The sequence below is a fragment of the Teleopsis dalmanni genome, chromosome 2 (assembly GCF_002237135.1).
Source record: "Teleopsis dalmanni isolate 2A chromosome 2, ASM223713v2, whole genome shotgun sequence".
Taxonomy (NCBI): domain Eukaryota; kingdom Metazoa; phylum Arthropoda; class Insecta; order Diptera; family Diopsidae; genus Teleopsis; species Teleopsis dalmanni.
In genome coordinates, this window is record NC_051847.1 from 55791041 (window position 1) to 55802377 (window position 11337).

Below are 11337 nucleotides of genomic sequence, written 5' to 3' on the forward strand. Positions count from 1 at the left end.
GAATGAACTTTACAATCTTAATTCAATAAAAACAAATACATGACAAACTAAAAACAATATTGAGTACAACAATTTATTCTAATTTATTTAATAATAATAAAAAAAAATAAAGGTAATTTTATCATGCACTCTTCCTAAATTGTTAGCTCAAATTTGACAGGCTCTTTTAATGTTCCACAATGTCAACTGTTCCACTCATGTTTGTATTATTGTTATAGTTACGATTGTATACAAATCTTTTTAATTTGGTTACTTAAATATTAAATTATTTTGAGTTATTTCGTTAAAGTTTGTCGATTATGCAAACTTAATTGCACTTTTGTGTTTACTTTATTTTTTTTAAAAAATATTTTAAAGTAAGTAATACAATAAATGCTGATGCCTCCACTTATATGTAAAGACCATAAAAATAATTTTATGCCATACTTATTATTGAATTAAATAAAGTATTTTAAATTTCAAATAAATTTTATCTTCAATAATATTTGTTTATTGTTCTTTACATATAACTTATTGTAAAATTGATCACTTCACTCAACGTTTACAATTAATTTAATTTTTGTTTTAGTTAACATGGTATATCCGGACAGTAACGCATCGCCAAGCTCAGAAGAAAATATCAATTTAGAAAAATATCCTGGAAAGGTTTGCTTTTTGTGCAATTTAGGTGAACGTAGTATTCTAGGACAGGGACAATTTTTGCGACTAGAAATATTTGGTAATCTGAACGATGTTGAAACTAATATCATCGATGATATTTTTAATGGAGACATCAAACATAAAGAGCTGTCACAACAAACAATACGTCGGATAAAAAATACTGGCAAAGCAAAATTTGGAAATGATGTACACGATTTAGATAATGTTGGTCATTCAGAAATGCTTCAACTGCGAATGCAGTGTGATGGCACCTTTTTTTATGTACATCAAATGTGTGCCATGTGGACAACCCGAACAAATTGTATTAATGTTGAGTCTCTGCAAAATTGCGGGATAGTGAGTTTACAACGCAAATGTTGTTACTGTGATCAATATGGTGCCAGTATAACATGTTCTTTGGATTGCAAAAAAGCATATCATTTACCATGTGCTGCCGCTTCAGGGTGTTTTCTAGTGTTGCAAACTTTTACAGCTTTTTGCAATGAACATTTAAACCAAGTGCCTTACCATTGTAAGTCTTTTTAAAAAACTCAAATTAAAATTAAAATGTATGCTATTTTTTTTCCGTTTTGCTCTGTTTTTAGGTACAGATAATAATGTATGTAGAAGTTGTTCTGTTTTTGGAGATATTTCAAAATTAATTATGTGTTCTACTTGCGGCGAACATTATCACACTACTTGTATAGGACTTGTAAATTCTCCAGGTATATATATATATATATACAAATTAATTTAAAATTACACAGAATTCTTTCATATAAAATTCTTTTTATAAAGATACAAGATCCGGTTGGAATTGCCTCCACTGCAGCAAATGTCAAATTTGTAGACAATCAGATTCACAAGAAGGGCGTTCCTTAAAATGCGAACAATGCCAAAAGCTTTATCATACAACATGTTTGAGACCTGCTTTAACGACTGTTCCAAAATATGGTTGGAAATGCAATGTAAGCAGCATTTAAGTAAAGTCTAGAGTTTATATGCATATAATAAAAAAATCTTTCCTATATAAATAAAAAATCCTTTTTAAAGAAAGAGTGTTATTTTTTTTTAAAATAATTAAGTGTACATATTCATATTGTTTACTATTTGTTTTCAGTACTGCAGAGTTTGTTCAGACTGTGGATCTCGAACACCGGGTGGAGGAACATCGTCACGTTGGCACTGTCATTACACCATATGTGATTCATGCTATCAACAACGTAATAAAGGCTTCTCTTGTCCGATATGTCACAAGGCGTATAGGGCAGCGGCTCACAAAGAAATGGTTAAATGTAGCACTTGTCATAGGTAAATGCTATTTGTAATGAGTTTTACAAAAGATAATTTGAATCTCAAATATAATTTTGTATAACTTATCATTTTTTCTTTATTTCGTAAAGATTCGTACATAGCCAATGTGATAAGGAAGCTGATCTTAGCATTTATCACAAGAGAAAAGAACACAATCCAGACTATGATTATACATGTCCGCATTGCAAAAATAAAAACATTATTGATTTTGCAATAAGTGAAAGTACACATGCTTCGGATACAGCACTTTCAACGTTAGATGGTTTTAGTGATAAATCTGGAAAATGCTTAGAGTTGGATTTTATGGAAAAAAATTCTCAAGAGAATAGTCTAGAAGATAAAACTGCCGAACTAATTAAAAATTCCAAGAAACGTATGAATTTTAAAGATTTTTATCGGGGGCGTGGAGGAAAATTAGCTTTTCAAAAAACCTGCCTGCTAACGCATTTAAACAGAAAACGCGGAGCTCGTGGAAGGAACCGTATATTAAATAATGGATTAGAAAGAATGATGGATAAAAACAAAAGTCGAAGTGTTGATGATGATATAGCTATGGAAAAAAGATTGCTATTTTGTTCAACTAATGATATATTCACACTTACAGGAGATATTTGTGTTTCGTGTGGATCTGTTGGCATTGATGATGAGGATGCAATGATATCTTGTGCACAGTGTGGTCAATGTTATCATACTTACTGTGCTAACGTGAAACTGTCTAAGATTTTGCTTAAAAAGGGTTGGCGCTGTTTAGATTGCACTGTTTGTGAAGGTTGTGGTCAAAAAGATGATGAAGCACGACTAATACTTTGCGACGAGTGCGACATTTCTTATCACATTTATTGTATGGAACCGCCATTAGAAATAGTTCCACATGGAAACTGGAAATGTAAATTGTGTGCAGTATGTGAAAAGTGTGGAAGAAGTACACCAGGAAAAAACTCAACGTTTGACGAATATATGAATTGTGGTCCTTGTGCTAGCACAACAAAATGTAGTATATGTATCCGGCAATACAATGAACATGAACTTATTATTCAATGTAACAGCTGTGAACGATGGCTTCATTGTAAATGTGATCCTTTCTACATCAAAAACGATACAAAAATTTTTGATAATAACGAGTATCATTGTATATTTTGTAAACCAAACGAAAGTAGTTCTCCACATATACGGGCAGATAGCAATAGTTCACTTAATTATACAATATCTGATAGCAGACTTGCGACTTGTAGTACCGCGTTGGTACGTAAACAAAATTCTGAACCTATTTTTTCCCATTATTCACAAACTGAACAAAATGATTCCATGGATACGGCACATGTACTGGATGATGTTTATGTTACTGAACGAGGTCTTAGTTGTATTAAATCTTTAACCGCGGAAATTAAAAGAAAACGGAAAATGCGTCTCTGTAATGAGGTTGCAGTGAAAGATGAAGGTGTAGAAGCTGCAATTGAATCAGTGGTTTCTGCTGCCAATGTAAATATTGTTGATGACGGCCATGACTGTGACAGCAATTTAAAAGTCCAAAGAGAAAACGGAAACGAAGTAAGTGCAATGGGTCTAAGCGGAACGAATAGTCCACCACAAACTGTTCGCAAAAAACGGCAGCGTAATTTACAAAAACTGGGAATCGGTGGTTTTCTCGCTCGAAATCGCATTTATAAAAAAGATTTGGAAAATTCTAATTTACCGGATTCAGCTAACAATCAAGTTACCGGTCAACCAGTAAACAATGAGAAAAAGAAAAAAATGGCACGTAAAAAGTCGAAAGAAAAATTAACTGATACGTATCCTTCTTATTTACAAGAAGCTTTCTTTGGAAAACCACTTTTAGATGCGAAAGACAGTACAAAATGGGAGTCAGATTCTTCAGATGACTTCAATTATAATAATTCAAACAAATTAGTAAATGATGCGTATTCAGCTCTGCAGAATAAATCTGTGCCTAAACATAATGTGACCGCGACAACGCAGAGTGAAAAAAATGAAACTGTTAATTCTATTACTATTGAAAAACAACAGAATCCGATACCAACTACATTGAATGCGCCACCTAAAATAAATGCTGAAAGCTCATTAACATCTGCGATGTACGTAAATAATTTTAAAAGAACTAACTCATACGAAGTTCAAAATCTTAACACGCAGTTAACGGTCGAGAAGAAAGTATTCAGAAATGATACTGCAGGTAATTTAAATTTATTATATATGTGCCCCGTGCAGATGATATGTTTTTAGTACAACAGAAACAGTTGTACTGATTGAACTTATTGGAACTGTGGATGCTGTTGCGATTATCATTTGTGTGGGGTAATATTCTTAAGATTGTTTATATTGTGATATGTATTTTACAACGAATTTTTTCATATCGATATTGTGTTTTTAGTGTACTTAACTTGCAGTTTTTTTTCTTCTATTTTTAATAAAGAACATTATTATTAATTATTTCAATGTATTCAAAGTTCTTAGTAAAAAAAACTTATAAAATTTCACACAACATTTATTATATATGTTATAAAATATTTATTCAAATTTGAACATTATCTACTTATAAATTATTATATATTAATGATAATATTACATTTCAGGCGTTGCTGTTTTAAACAATAACTGTGGAAATTTAAACGTAAGTAAAACTGAAATTGTATACAATAAATAAATACCGTGCTTTATTATTTCATTTTTAATAACATTAAAAATATTTTCTATGTTAAATAGAAAATAGAGACATTAACAAATATTACACTAAACAAAAGAATTCATTAATAAAAAACTCTTAAAAAAGATGTGAATATATACAAATCTTGGCACTTTTGCTATTATAAAGCTTATGACTTTCTTCTTTGTATTTCTGTCTCATGATACAAATTACTTTAACATAAATGACCTCAAACTAGGTTCCATTACCTCCATTCATAGTTCCATGCTATCCATTTTTTCCAACATATACCCCAATATCAAAAACGAAGTGCAGTACCTTAAAAGTAACAGCTCCAAACAATTTTAGTAAAGTTATCGAAAGAACTGGAAACAGAAGAGATTTTTCAGAGTTTTTTAAAAACTGGTTCTATACATTACCTGCATTTCTCATTACTGGTAGTATTTGACTTATGCACATATGTAAAAACTATGCAGTGCGTGTTTAAAAGCGTTTTATAGTTTGGACAATAACGCAAATTTAATATATTTTATCAAATGTTATCAAATGAGTTTTGGAAAGTGATGCTAATTTTCGACACTTTGTAATGCTAAGATTATATTTTGCTTTATTTCTTTATAACATTTTATCCAATTAAAAAAATATTTTTTATTTTAACTAAAATGTTTGAAAACAGATCTTAAACATACTAAGGGATTTAGTGCAGTCCTCCAGTCGGGGTCGAAAACTGTTGTATATTTAGCCTGCAGAAGAAAAAGCGTTCCACTTCTACAATTTTAATTTATTATTAATATTTTACACATATCAATCATAATCTCTCATCAGAATATTTTGCAAAATTAATTTAAATCTTGCTATCAATATTACTTAAAACAAAATCGCGTTTCAAAATAAAGGCATGTTGCTTTATTGTGTTTTCAAACAAGTAATACAGTTTCCCAAAAATTGTAGTTTTCGGTCAAATTTCTAAAAAGAATATTTTTTTATTTTTTAAAATTTATGTTGTGTTTTAATGTTGTATATGAAAAAAATTATTGTTTACATGAATCAATCAAACAAATAAAATTCCGAATTACCAATTTTAGTTAATCCCGGAATACCGAGATTGGTATCCATAACTAGCATATAATTCTTTCTCTTTTATCCGCATTTTCACCTAGATGTCTGTATATACCAATCAGAAACTAGTCAAGTTTTTCTAGTTTTTCTAAAATCAGAATTAATTGTCCTCTGGATTTTAGCTTGGTGACAGAATTGCTGTATAATGAATCACATATCATGATACTATTGGTGATATGTTAAAACACTTATTCTGCTGTGGACGTAACCGTTAAAGCCCTTAATAATACAAATGAGAGATAGAGGTTAATATAAGATAAAAATTAACAAAATTCGTTAAGATAACGAATATTTATTTAGATCATAATTATGTGTTTTAACAGTATTTAAATTTCCGCAATGTTAAAAGTTACTTTTTTTGTTATTTTTATTTAAATAAAATTTTGTAATATATTTAAAGAAAAAATTGTTTAACATGCAGGGAGTCGTTGTAATGGATAATTTAAGGATAAACCAATCTCCGAAAGAAGTAATAGATAATAATAAAATCGGTTATAGGTATGTATATAAATTAATTATATATATCTACATATATATATTATACAAAATATTTTTTTGTTTAATTATAGCTTAAACAGAGTTGAAAATACAACTGCACCAGTGCAGGTAAATACATTTTTTTATGTTAAAAAAATATTATTAAATAATTATATTTTTATTTTTATATTATAATAATATTTTTAGATTATGCAACCAACACAGTGTGATATAAATTTAAATCAAACGGCTTTCTCATTGCAAACATCGAGTAATACAATAAATATGGATCACAATCTTCAATTACAAAATCAAAATCTTCAAGTGCAAAAAGTGGTGCAAAAAGAAACTGTTCCCAAACGTAATATGGCATCAGAAGAAAACGTTGAATCAGTTGCTGCGGGAACACAAAAAACCGCAGAGAAAATGCGACGCGATGAAGGTAAACCTATAGTTAATTATAGTGATTGGACATACCAGACATTAAAAAGTTCAAACGCCTTTGAAGCGATTTCTTTCTTTTCAAACAAAAATTACAATTTGTATAGTGTAGTCTTAAAAACAGAAATTAATTAATTCAAAAAAAAAATTGATTAATTTAAGAAAAAAAAATATTTAATTTTTATTTTTAAGACCACACTATACAAATTATTGTTTTTGTTTGGTAGTGTGCATGTAATTATATATATATTTTAACAATCAATTTTGTTTAAAATTTTTAAAGTATTATAAATATTAAAAACACAATTCCTATCTGGTTTATATAAATATTATTTTTGTTCACAGTAAAAAACTGCATGTATATAATATATTGTCGTGTAATTACAGAATTGGGCGAAATGGCTACTATATCTGCAGTGCTATACGCTAACACTCAGTTTCCTGAACTTAAACAAACTTATCCAAATTGGAATGATCGCTGTAAGCAAATACTAAAAAAGTGGCGCTCATTACCGACAGAAAAGAAGGCACCCTTTTTACAACATGCAAAGGATAATAGATCAGCTTTAAGATTACAAAGGATTCAGCAAGTATGCATTCGTTTTTACAATATTAATATTAATATGGAAAATTTTTGGTTATATATACATATATTTTTCTTTCAATCATGTATTCCTGATCAATGTTGGGAATAGAAAATATTGAAAAAATATTCTAAAATTATTAACTAAATAAAGCATTGAAATGAAAACATTTTCATTACTAGATGTACTTACACTTAAATGAGTTTTGCAAAAATTAATGCTTTTAGCACACAAGACAACAACGTTGTTGTGAATATTTTGTTTTTGTCTTGTACATTGTTTTTGCTTTAGTATTATTACAAAACCCAACAATATGGCTTTGTTTATTTATGAAATTAATCAAATCAGAAAATACAATCAACAACTGCAGATTCAAGAGTTAGGTTTTCAAATCTCTGTAGAAAATCTATTCGTAATATTGAAAATATAATTTTACTTGGTTTTTTTTTGTGTTGATGGCGAATTTGAATCAGCAACACAATTTTTAATATTTTCCATTTATATATAGATTGGCATAAATAGTATTTCTTTAATATTTTTAGTTCCATGGAAAATCATATATGCCACAAAAAGTAGCAAAACCTTATGTTGAAGATATAAGAAAACAACAACAACCACAAACACAACAACAACCACAACCAAAACCCAATGAAATAGTTACAACAAATGATTTTAAAAATTTAAGTAAGTATAAACAGTTTATTTTATATAGATTAAATTAATTACATACATATATTTTATACATATATTTTTAGTTGGTGATTCTTTAAACCAAAATTTACAATTACATGATCGACAAATAGTCCTAGATAATGGAAATAAAATTTCTGAGAATGTTACTGATCCGACAAAGACTGTTGAATTCTTACAAAATAGTTTTCAGATTAATCGTGAAATATGTGCAGTGGATAGAAAGAAAGATTTTGAAAATATTTCAAATAGTAATAACAAACATTTACGAAATCTTTTACAAACGCAGGCAGTTTATACAATTCCACCAACAAACAGTTTAGCAATACAACCGCGTACCATAACAAATACAGTTCCAACAAATGACAGTAATATGACACATAATATATATATAAATCAACAACAATCACAACAGCAAACAGATATGTTGGAATCAAATATCTCTATCGATCCAAAATTCGATCTTAAAGTAATCGATAATGTGGAAAGTAGTAATGTTGCTGAATTAGAAAGAATTGATCCAGACGAAAATGTCGGACTAGGTGATATACTAGGAGGTTTCGGCGAAGGAGATGATGACGATCTTTTAAAATCATTAACTACAGAAATAGGTGACGATTTTAATATATTAGAATATGCAGATCCAGAGTTGGATGAATTGTCAACAAACCAAAATATTTTAAATAAATTGGATTTAGATGACAATGAAAAATCTACCATTAATGTATAGAATTAATATAAAATAATAGAAATATTTTCTAAAAAAATTAAAAATTACGCGAAAGTAAAAAAAAATAACAAAAAAATAAAGTAATAAATAATTGTATAAAAGCTGTAAGTTAGTTATTTATTATACTGTTGAATTGATTTTTATTTGTATACTTTATTTTTGTCATTTCAAACTAACAAAAAGAGTAATTTAATAAAACATCAATAAAATTTTTATAAAATAATTTGTTTCAATATATAAGAATAAAAATTTCATAAAATTGAAGGATATATTTATGTTTGATATAGATTTTTACAAAAATAAAATGCTCAAGAGAATCCAGGACCACAAAATCCTAGTTTGCCCTTTGATTTTATAATCGTATGTATGAGCGGTTTACTTCGAATAAAGTAACACTCGTCTAGATACCTGACCAAATTGGATTCAACGGTATTAAAACAAATATAACGCTTTCAAAAGATTAAGCATTAACTTTCTTCAGAGAATATTTGGCAGACTGCATCAGTACATAGGAACAACGTGTATAAAAATTGTTTGAAAATGCCTGGACCAATTCTAAACGCTTAAAACAATCAAAACAGCTTATATGAGTTAGCAATGTCTACCACATACCACCTTTTAAAAAGTGTCCGTGCGTCTTTTCTACTCGTACATAACGGTTGATGCCATACGAATCCAGTACCTCCATTTGACTTTCATTCAACCGAATAAAATTAAGGAAATTAAGACATAATTTTAGGTTGTCAATGGCTATAAATTGTCTTGGTTAGCTTAGGGCAACAAACTCTGCTTAGGGCAGAGAAATTCAAAACAAAAAAATAGTTTATGATTAAATATATCTCGGATATTAAGTAACAAAAACTAAAATTTTTATTAAGTAAATATATAGCCTTATATATTTTAGTGATCTTACCACTGTTTTGGGTATTGCCAAATACTCTAAGTCTTCTATTAAATATATTTCGGAAATTAAGTAACAAAAACTATAAACTTTTTTTTAAAGTAAATATGTAGCATTATATATTTTAGTAATCTTAACACTGTTTTGGGTGGTGCCAAATACTCTTCAGTGGTAAATTAGGTTATTTTTCGTTGCAATTGACCATAAAAAAAATAATATAAAATAAAATGAACAAAAATATTATTCAATTTTCCGTTTCGATTTAGTGATCATGGAGTAACATAAACACCACTTCTTTCAACTAAGGTTATCTACACAAGAAAGAATAATGTAATAAATAAGCAGCAAATAATCTTTACAAAAAGAATGCATGGATCTATGTTTTGGCAATTTTTCTATTTTAGATTAGTAACTTTGCAGTATATCCCCATAAAGTGCTTTAAATTTGTTTAGTTAAGTATTTTGGTCTCTTAACTTAACTAAGAAATAGGTCAGTATAATCAATATGTATTTTTCTTATCTTCATTATGAGATTCAACTGTTTGGGATTTATCTGAGTTATCTAGGTAAGCCTGCACTTTATTCCTTGATAGTGTAAAAACTCTCATTTTGGAGTTGCACTGTAATTGACAATAACCAATATAACCAATATATTTTTCTTATCTTCATTATGAATTGCAACTGTTCGGTATTTATCTAAGTTATCTAGGTAAGCCTCCACTTTATTTCTAGATAGTGTAAAGACTCTCATTTTGGAGTCGCACTGTTATTGAAAATAACAGAGAAGCTTTCTCTTCTCAGCGTAAACATAATTTGTACAGATTTTTGTACGTTGGTTTTAGAATTTCAACAGTAAATGCGATTGCTGTATTATCTGTGTATATTGTATGTTAACAAGTTATTCGAGATAATATCATGAATAATATATAAGTGAATAACATATAGAGAACCGGACGCAAAACATTTTCTAACGGCATTGATAGGATATAAAATATAAAATAATGATGGTCCGAAAGTTTCCAAATGTAAAGAGCTAAAATGAAAATTTTTCATCATTAAAAAGTAATGACTAATGTACATGTAATGTGAATCTTAGTTTTTCATTGTTTTTGAAACCATTATTCAGTTTCTTTTGAACAATAAAAGAAACTGAATAATCATTATAATGTTAACATTATCATTATAATTTTTTTTCAATTTCTTTAAAATACAAAACCATGCTTATCTATACAAAACTTGAAGAAGAGTTCTAAAATCAATAAAAAAAGTCATTTAGCTGTTGAGTTAAAGGTTCTTTGTGATACCACAGAATAAAGTTTTGAGAAATGATGTAACAACCCACCTCAAAAGAGATTTTCAATCTAATTAGAACGTAAGACATTGTGATAAAGGCTTATTGTGATAAATTTGGACGGGGCATGCTTGCTCAACAAAGCGGTATCCTGTCAATATGGCAATTATGTTGGAGCTTGAGCCGAACAAAAACTTTTAATTGCTCTGGTTTATTTTCTGTTATTGTAGGCGTGAAGAAAATTTTAGGTAGGAAGTAATTTCACACCTCAATCTGATCTGTAAATAGACACATTTTTTTTCTTTTTTTCATTTCATTTATTAAACTTTCAAATACAATTTTGAAATTCCTCATTTAGTATAATAGATCTAGGATTAGAGTAAAAAATCTATACTTTCTTATAATTGTACTTATATTGTAGAAGTAGCACTTACTCTTACATACATATATACAGAATATATAAAATCAGGAATCAAATATTTCTATATT

The 11337-nt window shown here is 28.5% G+C and overlaps 1 protein-coding gene across 1 annotated transcript; it reads left to right on the forward strand.

Annotated features, from left to right (window-relative positions):
* Positions 1-216: 216 nt before the first annotated feature.
* Positions 217-8703, forward strand: LOC119678847 (histone-lysine N-methyltransferase 2C). Its single transcript, XM_038090917.1, has 13 exons — positions 217-356; positions 569-1171; positions 1245-1364; positions 1438-1607; positions 1760-1950; positions 2043-4144; positions 4545-4582; positions 6156-6232; positions 6304-6340; positions 6419-6653; positions 7040-7242; positions 7779-7920; positions 7992-8703. Exons 2-13 carry the CDS (start codon positions 574-576, stop codon positions 8654-8656), a joined length of 4578 nt encoding a protein of 1525 aa, XP_037946845.1. The 5' UTR covers positions 217-356; positions 569-573; the 3' UTR covers positions 8657-8703.
* Positions 8704-11337: the final 2634 nt, after the last annotated feature.